Genomic DNA, 15,896 nt, shown 5'->3' on the forward strand with positions numbered 1-15,896 from the left:
TGTTAAGCTGGCTGACTGAATCATGCTCTTATAGGATGATAAAAGCAAACACAATTACAAATTAACCATTTCTTCTTATAATAATATACCAGGATTTGATGTAATAAAAATGTACTAGGTTGATTCACACACTCCAAAATAAATACTCTTAGGTAAAATCTTCAGCCTGAAACAAGCCTTCATTTATTGACTACTTACAGTACAGTGATTCCGTACCTTAGCTGCTAATCAAAGATGGTTATGTATTAAGTGAGAGAAGACAATAATCGCTCTTCCAGATACCACCTCTCAGAAATCTGGGCTAATTAAACTTTAAGAACTAGAACTGCATCTCCTGGTAACCACGTGACAGTCGTCACCCTGAGAACAGGAACAAGGCAAAGAAAACAGACAGGACTTTGATTCTCCTACACAGGTACACATAGTTTATTAATGACTACATTTTGAAGCCAGCCATTTTGATCCAATATTTAAATAACAAGCTGTTTAATATTAAAGCAGAAAGTACTGCCACTGTGTGACAGAAATACAGCTTCATCCATAATCCTTTCACACGATTATACGTTAAATGCTATTTTTAGTTAAGCAAGGCACCCCTACTTGTTCTAAAATATGGGATGTGCTACCCCACTGAAAAAGCAAATGAGACTCAGATTTCTTCCTATCTAGAGCTGGTTTAAATTCAAGTGAAGCCATTAGTGTCCTTACCAGTCAGGACTGTTATGACATGTCACTTCACAGTACTGAGACTAACACACACCTTAAGGTCTACCCCAAAATCAAAAACAGGTGGGGAGGCAGGGATCAGACAACTTTTACATTAAGACTATAATTGCCTCCTTAATTACACAGGCACCAATGTTAAATGCCTTTAGCACAAGGTTTAGAAAGGCAAAACACTTCTAAAGACATTAAACTGCCAAACTGTTGTCATTTACACTCACTAACCTGTGGTATTGGTTTTTTGTTTTGATTTTTTTAAAATTCCTACCCCTATCTAAGTAACCAAATACACCTAAAATTAAAATAACTCTGCCAAACCATAATGGTTCAAAGGTCTGAAACCTTTCCTTGCTTTGGTGAGTATTTGGTTAAAATCATCAGTGTTTCATTCCATAAAAAGTTTCACATCAGAGCTCTTAATTCACAGGCAAAAAACAAAACCTCAAACAGATCATTTTTAAAATGGGAGAAAGATTTTAAAGGACAGTGCTGAATAAAAATATGTAGTCTTTACACTGGGTCACAAATCGTCTATGAAAACTGTTTAATCATATAAAACAAAGACCAGATTTTTTAATCAGATCCTGGACAGTTTAAACAAAAAAGTAAATCTGTGGTTTATTTCATAATCCCAAACTGAATCTTTCCTTTTTCTTTCTAAACAGTCCACTATGGAATTTTTCTTATAAGCAATTAACCCAAAACCCCCAAATGGTTTCTCTAGCAGTTGCTGCTAAAAAAAACTGGAACTTTAGATCCCATGTCCAAGAAAGATGTGCAAATGAAATGCTTCTTGCTTCATCCTGAAAATAAAACAAAAAAGGTTGCATGCTTACTCAAAATGAAAATGTGTTGCGCAAGTTCCCAAACCATTTAAAACTACAAATTCAATAGTTTTTTTTTCTTTCTGATTTACTGCAAGTTATCTGACAAACCAATTAAGCTAAGGTGAAGAAGATTAGTTAGGCATTAGTGTTTGCAGCCTGGTATGAAGACAGCAGATTTTCAGAGTTGGGCGCAGAATATATTTCGCATAGATTTTAGCTAATGTAAATATTTAAGTCCCACGAGATTGTGGGACTTTATATCCAAAAATAGCCTATGACAACTATAGTATGTGTTTTCAAGAAATCACTACAGGTAAGTGTCTTAAAGGAATGCCCCATTACATGTAGAAAAATGATCACAATACAATATATTAAAAGATTTCATGGGGAAAAAGAGAACACATGGCACTGAGTCAGGGAAGGGACATCAATACATATTTAGTTGATTTGTCACAGATAAAACTCTGAAATCTATGTACTTCCTAGGACAACAATTTTCGTAACACCATTTCAGGAAAAGAAGCAGTGTTACGTTAAGTGTACAAATCCATGACACACCCTGGTTTCAAACATCTAAAATATATCTTATAACTGAGGAAATGTGTGTAAATTTTATAGGACGACAAGCTAACACAAGGCACATTTTCAGTGTATTATAATAAACAGCTACTAAAGATGAAAAGTTCTTTTTAAGCACATAGCATGATGAATGTTGGGAATGACGCAAAAAGATTCTAATGGGGAAAATACTCAAAGCTACTATATGATCATAATGAATTCTATTTCCCAGGAGAATTTCATTCCCTATAGTCAGGCTTCAATTATCATGATTAGTTTGATGTTTATTAAAACGGTTTTCAACCGTATTATAAATTTGTGAGTTAATGATTAACTTATCAACTGAAAATAATTTACACAATTGCACCTCTTAAATTTACCTTATTTTCTGGAATCCCTGGAAGTCTTATTTTCCTTTCGGACATGAATTCAGGAACAATTCAATATATCTATGGTCTGAGAATGACAAAAAAAGATCCATTCTTAACCCTCTGCCTTTTGAAAGCAGATCGTTTTCACTGAGATGTTGGACACTACAGGTGTCTGTCCCCAGGCCAGCAGGGACCTCTGAAGCCTTCTTCATGACCTGGTTTTTCCCATCCCGTGGTTTTTCTAATGGATATTTAGGACTTTTGTAATCTCATAGCTAACCAAGCTCCACTTCCTAAATTTTAAGAACTTTAATAGAAAGTTAAATTGAAGGTACTGTTTGTAGACACTTAACACCCATGAAAGCCCAGCCATCATGACAAATCCCTGAGTGCTGTCTTCAGAAAATGATGCTAGCCATCACAGCTTCAGCATCTCCTGTTTTTTGATGCTCAGCTCCCCATGCTGATCTCAGAGTTTCCTGGCTTCTCCTTCCCCCACCTCATCCCTCTGCTGTCCTGTGTAGTGATCTGGTGAGCGAAACTGCTGCTTACTCCTCCACCCCTACCTCTACCCCCCTGCACTACATATGAGTTTCAAGATTTATTATTGCAATAAAAGTGCTTTATGCTGGCTTTTCTCAAAACAAAAAAACCCCACAAAAAATGAAGAAAGGCATTTGTAAACAAAGACAGACATCAGAAATAACAAAAACCATGGGCAGCACTTACGAACGTGGGACCGATCCTTGAGCATAGCTGCAACAGCGTCCTCGTGGGTATCGAAGTGCACATCAGCTTCTCCAGTGGCCTTCCCACTGGAACTGTATTCCATGGTGATTCTAACAGGCTTCAGTGGAGCAAAAAACTAAACAACAAACAAAGGAAGCCAAAAGGAACATAATGTTACTAGGTCAATTTCTAGAAGTCTGGTGGCTCTGCATTTTTCTTTCAGACTTTCATTCATACACCTGATAAATTTATTTTTAGGAAATCTCTTTAAGCAACAATGTAGTTACACATCTACCACCTCTGCTGGCTCTTCTGATCTTTTGAGAACTCACGGCTACATTTCAAATATCTGTTCACAGAGAACTTAAACTATATACACAATACAATAATATACAATAGTTACCAAACTTTTCTTTATACCAACAAGGACCACTTTTATTATTCATCCCACACACCTCCTTTCCCGTCTCTAAAAACTGTCCGTCAAATATACTTCATTTCTATTTTTTTTTCAATATGGATTTATTTATTTATTTGGCTGCACTGGATCTTACTTGTGGCACGCGGGACATTTAGTTGCGGCACGTGGGATCTAGTTCCCTAACCAGGGATCGAACCTGGGTCCCCTGCATTGGGAGTGCGGAGTCTTAGCCACTGGACCACCAGTGAAGTCCCTACACTTCATTTCTTAATAATTCATTTTTACCATGTTTTAATCAAACATGGAGCTGATAATAAGTTTCTTATCAGCACTACCTAAACAGAGCTACCACACTGAGTGGTTAATATTCCAAACCAAACCAATTCTTTAATGAGACTGTGCAACCTTCATTTAGGTAAAAATATGATTCTTAATAGGTTTTTTGAAATAATCAAGACAATTCTGAGGCCCCACTACTAACTAATTCTGAGGCCCCACTACTAACTGGAACCTAGATTTTCATCTACCTTAAGCACACATCCTGGAGTTCAGGAAGTCAATAAGGACTTCATTATTTCCTCTTTGCATTTCATAGAGTACCTATCATAAAATGAAAATATTTTAAAAATTCCTTTTCTCAAAAATCAGGGAAGCTGGATGCAAGAAGGATATGGTGTAATGATAACTCCAGGCATTTAGGAGTACTAGATTCGTGTCTAGTATATAACTGCCCTGTGACAAATGCTCTCGGAGTCTCTTTTTCTTAAACTCAAAGATGAATGGGTTGAGGGACTTCCCTGGTGGCGCAGCAGATAAAACTCTTGTGCTCCCAATGCAGGGGGCCCTGGCTCAATGCCACAACTAAAAGTTTGCGCATGCCACAACTAAGGAGCTAGCAAGCCGCAACTAAGAAGCCCACATGCCGCAACTAAGACCCTGTGCAACCAAATTAATTAATTAATTAATTAATTAATTTTTTTTAATGAATGGGTTGAACTAATTTAGAGAAAGACCAAGCTTTTTTACATTGAATACTTAACCTACGCCATATTATTTTGCACCTATGAAATGTTATCATCCATTATACACATGACCTTAGAATATAATAAAACCCACAACTCTCAGCCAAAGAAAATAAAACAAGCCCCCACAACTGTGGAGATGCCACCTTGCTGTCCAAAGATACTGCAGAAATACTATATTTTTCTTCTCTACCTTCCCTAAATAGAAGTTCAAAACTTTAGAACTTTTGTTCAAAGCTATTGAGATTGGGTATCTTACTGCCACATACATTTATAATGTCTTGGGCATTGGCTTGGAAAGGCAATCCTCTCATGTGGACAAAATGTAGTGAAGACGTAGTTCCAAAATCAACAGCCTCTGGAAGCTTTTCTGACATCTCCTTAGGCGATTCTAAGAAGTGGGACAAAAAGCACTGTCAAGAACATAAACACTTCAAAAGTTATTAGCAGATTGTAATTAGGAATGACCTTTATGACAAAATCCTCAATTACTCTTGAAATACCCTAGTAACAAGAGGGTTTCAATTTTAAAAGCCAAGATGATCTGAAATTTCTGCTGCCTAACAAATATCACCTGAACACTCATAAGGATTTAGTGTCTCAAACCATTACCAGATTACAAAAGTACATACCATTCTCTAACAACTGAGAGACAGGAAAATGATTATGAACGTAAAAATAAAGACAAGAGAAATTCCCTGGGTTACAGTCACTTTGGAAAAAAAAAAAAAAAAAAAGGAATAAATATGGTAACAGGATAATCCTAGAGCACAAATTTTAAAAGTATTTATCAAACTTTTAAAGATTCTAAATGTTGCTTTGGGATTAAGAATCAGAGGAATAATTAAACCCAGAGGCAAACAAAACACCTTACTTTAGTCAACAATCCTGCTCTCTACACACATCTTTTCCCATCTTAAGTTTAAATGTTGACATCTTACTTCTTTTTGTTGTATATGTGCAACCCAGGTTTTGATACAGAATCTGCAAAAATGATTAAATTTTTTTAAAAAACCTATGAAATAATTAAGACCTTCTGCATGTATAGTCAACCCTCCATATCTGTGAATGTGGAACCCGTGGATATGGAGGGCTGCCTATGGGACTTGAGCATTCATGGATTTTGGTATCCATGGTGGGTCCTGGAACCAATCCCCTGGGGATACTGAGGGACGACTGTATTCATAGCACATACTACACTCAAAGACATATTAAACATTTAACTCAATTTCCTTTGTCCTATAATCTACAATTTGATACAACATGGTCATAAAAAAAATTTTTTTTTAACTAATATCAAAACGTACAAGGCAGACACAATGAGTTTCAATAAGAGGCAAATCCTTACCTATTTCCTTCTCACTTTCAAAAGCCGTCATGGGTCGGATATCCTCACTTACTTCATGTTCTTCAAAGACCATTTCTGGCTCAGTTATATACTTAGCAGTGGGAGAAGATGCCATTTTCTTTCCCTTATGAGAACCAACATGTGTTCGAACTTCATTCCTTCTGCTTGGAAATATCTCTATATATCTATGTCAAAGCAGAAGTGAACAGGTATAAATGGTACAAAGTAACTTTACATTGAACTCTTCTAAAATAAAACATGCAGGGCTTCCCTGGTGGCCCAGTGGTTAAGAATCCGCTTGCCATACAAATTGTGAAAGTTTTTGTTCTAGTTCTGTGAAAAATGCCAGTGGTAGTTTAATAGGGATCGCCACTGGCATTTTTCACAGAACTAGAACAAAAACTTTCACAATTTGTATGGAAACACAAAAGACCCCGAATAGCCAAAGCAATCTTGAGAACAAAAAACGGAGCTGGAGGAATCAGGCTCCCTGACTTCAGACTATACTACAAAGCTACAGTAATCAAGACAGTATGGTACTGGCACAAAAACAGAAATATAGATCAATGGAACAGGATAGAAAGCCCAGAGATAAACCCACGCATATATGGTCACCTTATCTTTGATAAAGGAGGCAAGAATATACAGTGGAGAAAAGACAGCCTCTTCAATAAGTGGTGCTGGGAAAACTGGACAGATACATGTGAAGTACGAGATTAGAACACTCCCTAACACCATACACAAAAATAAACTCAAAATGGATTAAAGACCTAAATGTAAGGCCAGACACTATCAAACTCTTAGAGGAAAACATAGGCAGAACACTCTATGACATAAATCACAGCAAGATCCTTTTTGACCCACCTCCTAGAGAAATGGAAATAAAAAGAAAAAATAAACAAATGGGACCTAATGAAACTTCAAAGCTTTTGCACAGCAAAGGAAACCATAAACAAGATGAAAAGACAACCCTCAGAATGGGAGAAAATATTTGCAAATGAAGCAACTGACAAAGGATTAATCTCCAGAATTTACAAGCAGCTCATGCAGCTCAATAACAAAAAAACAACCTAATCCAAAAATGGGCAGAAGACCTAAACAGACATTTCTCCAAAGAAGATATACAGATTGCCAACAAACACATGAAAGAATGCTCAACATTATCAATCATTAGAGAAATGTAAATCAAAACCACAATAAAATATCATCTCACACCAGTCACAATGGCCATCATCAAAAAATCTAGAAACAATAAATGCTGGAGAGGGTGTGGAGAAAAGGGAACCCTCTTGCACTGCTGGTGGGAATGTAAATTGATACAGCCACTATGGAAAACAGTATGGAGGTTCCTTAAAAAACTACAAATAGAACTACCATACAACCCAGCAATCCCACTACTGGGCATATACCCTGAGAAAACCATAATTCAAAAAGAGTCATGTACCAAAATGTTCACTGCAGCTCTATTTACAATAGCCAGGAGATGGAAGCAACCTAAGTGTCCATCATCAGGTGAATGGATAAAGAAGATGTGGCAAATATATACAATGGAATATTACTCAGCCATAAAAAAGAAACGAAATTGAGTTATTTGTAGTGAGGTGCATGGACCTAGAGTCTGTCATACAGAGTGGAGTAAGTCAAAAAGAGAAAAACAAATACTGTATGCTAAGACATATATATGGAATCTAAGGGGAAAAAAAAAAGGTCATGAAGAACCTAGAGGTAAGACAGGAATAAAGACACAGACCTACTAGAGAATGGACTTGAGGACACGGGGAGGGGGAAGGGTAAGCTGTGACAAAGTGAGAGAGTGGCATGGACATATATACACTACCGAACATAAACCAGATAGCTAGTGGGAAGCAGCCGCATGGCACAGGGAGATCAGCTCGGTGCTTTGTGACCACCTAGAGGGGTGGGATAGGGAGGGTGGGAGGCAGGGAGACGCAAGAGGGAAGAGATATGGGAACATATGTATATGTATAACTGATTCACTTTGTTATAAATCAGAAACTAACACACCATTGTAAAGCAATTATACTCCAATAAAGATGTTTAAAAAAAAAAAAAAAAGGAATCCGCCTGCCAATGCAGGCAGATCTTGCTGTGTCCCAGAAGACCCCACATGCGGAGGAGCAACTAAGCCCATGCGCCACAACTACTGAGCCTGCGCTCTAGAGCCCTCGAGCCACAACTACTGGAGACCGTGCACCTAGAGCCTGTGCTCCGCAACAAGAAGCCACCGCAATGAGAAGCCCGCGCACCCCAACGAAGAGAGGCCCCGGCTTGCCGCAGCTGGAGAAGGCCCGTGAACAGCAACGAAGACCTAACGCAGCCAAAAATTTTTTTTTAAATAAAATAAAATAAAACACGCATACATATTATTTCTGATAGCTAACAAACACAGGTGTCCAAAGACAACAGGTGGGGCATAAAGTAAAAATGGACATAGATATTCGCCCATGAAAAAGTACTCTCAACAGAGCAGGTCACTGATTTAATCCTCCCAAGATAAGTTTTCTTCATATACGTTTTAACAATGTTTTCTACCCCGTTTTGCTTCATGCGGACAAATATGCAAAGGTTAACTGTGTGTATGAAAAGAATCTAGTAAGAAAGGTTTCATTTTGTTTTTTACAGTTGATTAACAATCAGTCTCTTGAGGTCTTACAATTCAATTCTGTGAAAATTAATCATATGTGTTTAAGATATTAAAAGTCACAATATGTGAGAAGCCAACTTCTCCCAGGACTTCACTAAGAGGCTAATGAGAATTAATGAACTAAATGTCAATTCTAACTTGCTATCTGTTTGGCTGTGGAACTGTTAAATCCAAGCTTCTGGAACCAGTTTTCTTTTTCTCAACAATGCTTTTCCAAATTAGGTTATTAAGCTTGAATTGTACAAATCCTTTGCATTTACAGACCTAGATGTGCAACATTTCTTAATTTACTGAAGAGATCTATATACTGCCTTGATGTGCCCACATAAAAACATATTATTGACGTGTTCCCAGTTATAAGAAAATATGAAGAGTACTGAAAGAAAATTAAGGGGGGGGTGTGTTTTGCATGTATTTTCTTCATTAAAAACTTTTTAATAAAGACCTTTGAACCAATTCTATACATAGATCCTGAAATAGAACGACTTTGGAATGACTTTTTTAAACTTCAAAGAATTCAGGAAAAAAGGTCAGAAAACAAGCAAGACAATGAATTAAAATTTGACACTTTTGAGTACTCCCCCAAAGTTAAAACACAAATGAGCACACAAAAAAAGAATAAAATAAAAGAGAAAAAGAAATAAAGAAAACTAAACAACACAAATGAACTCAACCCATCACTACGTGTATCCTAGTGTGATGTGATATGCAGTATACAGTATTGCCTATAGAGTACCTATATCAAAATTGTTAACCTGAATCAATCTAAGACTTTAGGTCTAACTTCCAGTTTTCAGGAAATAATAGAGGATGCAAAGAAACAAGTTAAGTGACACTGTGAGGAAGCAAAAGGATAAACACAGAAGGTGAGACACTGTACAGGACAAATGACTCAATTTCTTCAAAAGCCAATTGCATCTTGAAAAGGGGGAGGGGAATTCCCTGGTGGTCCAGTGGTTAGGACTCCATGCTTTCTCTGCCGTGGGCCTGGGTTCAATCTCTGGTCAGGGAACTAAGATCTAGCAAGCTGCTCCCTGCAGCCAAAAGAAAAAGATAATAATAATAAAAAGGGGGAGGGAACATAAAAATAAAGGAAATGGGGATTTGCTCTAATTGAAGAGAAATGGAAGCATAACAATCAAATACAACGTAGACCATGTCTAGATTCTGGTGAGGGAAAAAAAAAAGCAACTGGAGAAAGACATTTTGGGTATAAACGGGAAAATGTGATTACGGACTGGCACTAGATAATAAATTATCGCTAATTTTGTTAAATGTGATAATATTGGGATCACGTACAAATGTTTTCTTAAAGATGCATACTAAAAAAACAGATGTGACAAATACAACAAATGTTACGAATTTGTTAACCTAAGTGATGGGCATTTATTTGACAGCTCATCATACTACTCTCTCTACTTTTTCTGTGTTTAGATAATTTTACAGTCATATTATACTGCATTCATCAAAACGACCCAGTGTATTGGCCAATATGATCCTTCTGCATCATTAGTATCTGCTTCACTCACCGGCTGCCAATTTCTTCCCTGTGTTTCAAAAGGGCTTGGTTGGCCATTTCCGGTTCTTCAAACTGCACATAGGCTTCTCCTGTTTTTCTTCTCCCTCTATAATCCATGACAAAAGTAATGTCTACTATGTTCAGTCCTAGGATGTCAAAAAATTATTACAAATTAGTGCTGCTAACAGGAGCTTTTTTATTCTTAGACTTAACACATTCATTCACATACTAAGAATTTCTTTTTAATTTTATTAGTAAAATTGTGGGCCTATTTTGCCAGTCCCAAAGCTGAATACATGCCTAATGGGAAGAAAATAATTATGCAGCCGAAAGCTAATAACACCCACACGTTCCCAGAACATTTAGGGTCCAAGCAGTCCATCTAAAACACACAATTTGGTTTTTTGCCATTAGTTATATACAGAGATTTAAACTAACATCACTACTGGTGCATATTTTACCCCTAAGAATTAGATGATAATGCTTTTTTTTTTTTTAAACGGCCGTGCTGTGCAGCTTGCAGGATCCTAGTTCCCTGACCAGGGACTGAACCCGCACCCTCAACAGTGAAAACACAGAGTCCTAACCAGTGGACTGCCAGGGAATTCCCTAGACGTTAATGCTTTTAGATCATATAAATCACTATTGTCTAAGACAAATATAGCCACTCTCATGAGAGGATATTTTCCTCAATAGTAAAAAAAAAAAAAAAAAAAAAAAAACTCCACATTAAATTATTTTGAAATATGACACCCCCCAAAGATCAGTTTTAGGTCAAAACACTTAGATAATCTATAAATACTGGGAATCCGAGTGAAGAGTTCTCCCCTAAACAACCTAATATAACTGCATGCAGTTACCAGGAAAAGGTTCACCTAAGATAAAGAAGGAAACAATGGGGGGGAAAGATATGAGGCCCCAAACAAAATATAACTGAAAAGCACCTGCGAAGAAGTCTATAATGTCTTTCTCATTGCAACTATAAGGAAGTCCTCTCAAACGAACCACGCCATCATTTACCACAGGTGTAGATTTGACATGCAGGCTCTTCATTAAGGCATCCACATCTTCATTGTTTATCTCATATACTAAGAAAAAGAGCACAAAAGGTATGCGATGTTTACATAACAAAGGAAGAAGCCATTAAAAAAATAATCACACTGGGTGGGTTATCCAGGAATCTAAAAACTAGTATTTTTAACCTTACGTACTTCTCTGGAGAAAATAATAAATGACATTTATCAAGCATTTACTATGCGCCAGCTGTAACATCACAACTTCTGAAGTAAACTGGGTCAACACCCTCATTTTATAGATAAGAAACTGAGATTATTTGTGTGCTTCATTTTCACAGCCTGGAAAAGGGTTTTTCATAGTATCTAACTACTTCACTGTTCATAATATCTAACACAGGATCAAATGAAGCTGCCTTGAAAAGTACAATATAATGAACCCGAAAAGCTATAACACAACTTCACATACCTTCCACATACCGCTGCCCCATGTACATGCGGTGTTTTTCTAAGGCTTTCTGCACATCCTGCTCTGACTCCATTTCAATTAAGGCATCACCCCTTCGTTTCCCATCTCTATTTAAGAGGAAGTGGATTCCATTCTCACCATTGCGAATTCTGCAGTCTGAAAGTATGTGAGTAAAATCAATTAAAACCAGAAATCAAAGTTTTAGATCAATCATACAAGTCACCAGAATTGCAATCTTCCAAAACCAAAACAAAGCAATATCCAAAATGCCTGTCATTTTCCTTACACAAACCCCCATCACTGAAGACGTCCAAATGCTGATGAGCTGGTAGTCTCTAAAATGTTCCATGTGGAGAAATAAGCGAAGCTTAGCACAAAAGCTTATGACTCCCTGATCATTAAATGGCAAATCAGGCCAGGCTCAATACAAAATGTAATATGGACTTCCAAATGCTTCTACAATCAGTTTCAAATCACCTAAGGGATTAAAATATGGTTTATGCATAAGTGTCTTCTTTCATTATGATCATATCCATAAGAACTCTAATATATCTCCTATAAGAATAATTTAAATTTTCCCCCTTTTCATTACCAAAGAAAGACATCCCCATACTGCACACTACTTATATTGGGAGCAAGCTGAAGATGTAAGTGGCTTTATAAACTGCTTGATCCACACAAATGCACATCAGGTACTTAATACAGTGTTACATTGTTTTATAACATGTAAGGCAACATCTTCTAAAGGCTTCTTAAGAGGGAGGAAAATTAAAAATCAGTCAGATACAGAAACTTTAACTACAGATGCATAAACCTTCAAACGTGTTATTAAGGGAACTATATCACTTGCTAAGTGATCTTGTATTCTAAATGTATGTTATTACATAAAAAGCTACTCAACCTATATTCTCACTAACATATTCCCGCCAACAGGTTTCACCTTTTGACATGTATGTATTAAAACTTCAGAGAAAACTGGTTTTGCATCATGTAGTTTTTTAACATTAAAATTTTTTCGGTATTCAACCTGGTATATATGACAAATGATACACATGATGTCACTATGCATATGTAACCAGCCAGAATGAGACAATTCCCATGCATCAAATAAGATGTCTACAGCATAGCCTAACTTGAATTTTATGGGACTACCTTTCAGTCAGATGAAATTACATATTCAAAACATACATAAAATATACCTGAGAAAAAGCTAAGCACATCTTCTACAGTGCACGACCACGGTAACCCTTGAGCTCGAATGAGATAAACGTCATCCACTTCCTCTCCTAACTTGGATGGAGGCAATTCATATTCAGGGAGAGGTGGAAGGTCTTCCAGGTAGGTAGTTTTGGACTCCTTGCAAGAGAAATGAAGAAATGTAGAAATATTTCTTGAACAACCTACTTAGAAAATTTATTCTCAAAGTTTATTTCTACAAATTAACACCCTGGATAATATTCTTTGGGGACCATTAGTATTTCAGAGGCAAGAAGTAAAATTCACAAATCTAACTCATCCTATTTTGGCTTAAAGTGTACATCCTAAAGCAACAAGCATGTATAGCCTAATGGTTTGGCAGGACATAAATTTTATTCCAGGCTTGTTTTTAAATTCATCAGTCCCAAAGTACACCTCATAATAGTGTTTTAGTTAAGGCAGGACAACAGGGGTCCCTTCAATTTAACAAATATGTATCTCCTAATCACAGCACACCATAATTAGGCCCTCATCTCAAAAAGCTTACCATCCAGACTAAGACAAGCACACAAGACAGATGCTTTAAGGGCTATAATTAAGATACAAGATATTATAGAAATTCAAAACAGAGCACCAACGGAAGAATCAAGACATGATATGAGATGAGCCTTGAAGGAAGGCTAGAATTCTGAGAGAAATATATAAAGGATAGGCATTCCAGTTTGAGAAGTGAGGGGAAGAAACAGTATGAACAGAAGCCCATTTGCAAAACAGCAATAATTCCATTTGGCTAAACTGTAGGGTACAATTAGGAGCCAAAGAAGATGAGCTGGCAAAAAAAACTGGGTACCACATAGCAGAGGGATTAAGGGTTGAGCTCAGTGTGTGTCGTTAACCTGGTAGGCAAAGGGGAGCTAATAAAAGACATTTAGAAGTGTGTAAATCAACAAGACGGCAGGATGCTTGGAAAGATTAATTTGTCAACTAGTATGTCAGACCCAGTGAATAAGGGAAAGATCATAAAAGGCAACAGCAGTAGTGTGAGGTAACAGGAGCCTGAGACATACCCAAAAAACTCTATTTTACAACACTAAACAAAAACCGAAATGTTATAAGATTCCAACAAGCACCACAACCATAACCAGGGAAGACAACTCAGGTTTTAAGACTTGCACTCTACTAGGCTAAGGAAATAGATTTCTCTGTACCATCCTACCATTTACACGAAGATTTATGTCTAATTTTAAGGAGTCAATGATAAATGTAAACCTCTAGCAGAGGCCTCATACATTATTTAATAGGAATGCAACAAGCACTTCAATTATCAACATGGGAAGACAACTCAGGCTTTAAGTCAAGTGACTTGCACTCTATTGGGCTAAAGAGAGAGATACTTCACTCCTTTGTATATCCCCATCATTTTCATAGAGATTTACACATAATTTTATGCAATCAATAATAAAAGTAAGCACAGAGGCTTACTTACTAGCAGAGGCTCAACAGATCATTATGCTAGTCAAACTCACAGAAAAAATGATCAAGTAAAGAGAGTAACCAGGTCACAAAGGCTTATTAGAGAGTTTTTTTGTTGCTTTTTTTTTTAAATAAGAGCAACATTCCCCATTTTCCCAGAATTCTATAAGCATCACAAGCTTTCACTGAAAAGGGCAGCAGAAAGTATTGGGCCAGGATTCAAATCAATTAGCTCAGCCACTGGCAGACAGCAGCCACGCTGATTAGCTTCCCAGTTTCCCTAAGTTCAAGGAGAAGCACAAATTGAATTAATAATATGACCCAAGGCATCAGGAACATGGTAGTCAAAAAGTGTGCGGACATTTCCCAGATGCCACGTAAGAAGCAGAAAAGAAAGCTTCCTACGAGGCACAAAATATTTGCAATGTGAGTACTTAAAGCACACACTGACTCAAAAAAAAAAAAAAAAAAAAACTGTACCTTGGCCTGTTTTTCCAACCATATATCCTAGTAAGAAAAAAAAAAAAAAAAAAAAAAAAAAAATACTGTAGACTCACTCCTGGGTCCCCAAACCATCGCCTCAGCCCCAGACGCCTCCTCTCCTCGGTCCCCCTCCCCCAATGTCATAGTCTCCAAACTGTCCTTCCCATCAGAGGTGACCCATGGTCCTAAAGGACCTTTTGTCAGAGGAAGTGAAGGTGCAGAGGTGACCTTCAGTAACTGGGGCAGCCCGCCTTTCCCAAGGGACACGAGAGCGAGGAGAGCGCTGGGGACCAGCCTCCTTCCCCACGAACCTAGCCCACGCAAGTGTGTGCGTGAACCTTCGTAGAAGCGGGCCGCGAGGCGCACCAAGGGCCGCCCAGGCCTAGTGCTCGGGCGGCACGGAGAGTCCCAGCCCTCCGGGGATCCGGCCTCCCAACTTCACCACCTGCGGGCGGAGAGAGACAGAGATGCGCGGTGCGGGCGTCAACAGCCTCACAAAACCTACCATGGGCGGGCGGGAAACAAGGCCTCAACATTCACCCCCAGCCACACTTACACTGCCCAACCGACCAGAGACTCCAGAGGAGAACAAAACAAGGAGAAAACCGGGGCGCTGGGAGAGCGTCCCTTGTTCTGGGGCCCAATAGGAGGACTGGGCGGGTGGGGGTGGGAGCGGGCGGGGGGCTGTGGCGCGTTCCGCGGATCCCTGGGCGCGCACGCGAGGCGCACGCGGAGGGGCGCGGGGGCGCGTGCGCACTGCCGGGGAAGGGTCCCGCGCGCGGCCCCTCTCGGCGCCCACGTACCTGGCTGTAACCGCGCGCAGGGCCCGCCGCCGCCGCCAGCGACTGCGGCAGCAGAGGGGCGCGCAGGGCCGGGTAGGAGGCGGCGGCCGCGGCGGCGGCGGAGGCGGCCGCAGGGGGAGGCCCCGCCAGCCTCCCGGCCGGCACAGGCCCAGTCTGGAGGCCCCGCGTGTGAGAGGCGGCGGCCGCGGCGGCCCCGAGCAGCAGCAGCAGGCGGCGACGGCCCGAGACTCCCGAGGGGAATGAGCCGGCGGCCGAGTAGAAGGGCAGGCAGGCGG

The 15,896-nt window shown here is 39.0% G+C and overlaps 1 protein-coding gene across 1 annotated transcript; it reads right to left on the bottom strand.

Moving 5' to 3' along the window:
* Positions 1-156: 156 nt before the first annotated feature.
* Positions 157-15,463, bottom strand: GRSF1 (G-rich RNA sequence binding factor 1). The gene is made up of 10 exons (XM_007446099.1): positions 15,324-15,463; positions 12,865-13,021; positions 11,666-11,821; positions 11,128-11,271; positions 10,194-10,329; positions 6,000-6,184; positions 4,921-5,042; positions 3,209-3,344; positions 2,489-2,564; positions 157-1,526 (listed from the first exon to the last, which is right to left on the bottom strand). The coding sequence occupies exons 1-9, from the start codon at positions 15,324-15,326 to the stop codon at positions 2,515-2,517; spliced, it is 1,089 nt and encodes a 362-aa protein (XP_007446161.1). The 5' UTR covers positions 15,327-15,463; the 3' UTR covers positions 157-1,526; positions 2,489-2,514.
* Between the last annotated feature and the right edge of the window lie 433 nt (positions 15,464-15,896).

The sequence above is a fragment of the Lipotes vexillifer genome, unplaced genomic scaffold, assembly GCF_000442215.2.
Source record: "Lipotes vexillifer unplaced genomic scaffold, Lipotes_vexillifer_v1.1 scaffold933, whole genome shotgun sequence".
Classification (NCBI taxonomy): Eukaryota; Metazoa; Chordata; class Mammalia; order Artiodactyla; family Lipotidae; genus Lipotes; species Lipotes vexillifer.

What these genes read in the sequence shown, in the direction of transcription:
- GRSF1 (XM_007446099.1), bottom strand. An exon ending in CATTATAGACTTCTTCGCAG is followed by an intron (nt 10,330 to 11,127) that starts GTGCTTTTCAGT and finishes TTGACATCCTAG; the next exon opens with GACTGAACATAGTAGACATT. An exon ending in AGGGAAGAAATTGGCAGCCG is followed by an intron (nt 6,185 to 10,193) that starts GTGAGTGAAGCA and finishes GCTTTGACATAG; the next exon opens with ATATATAGAGATATTTCCAA.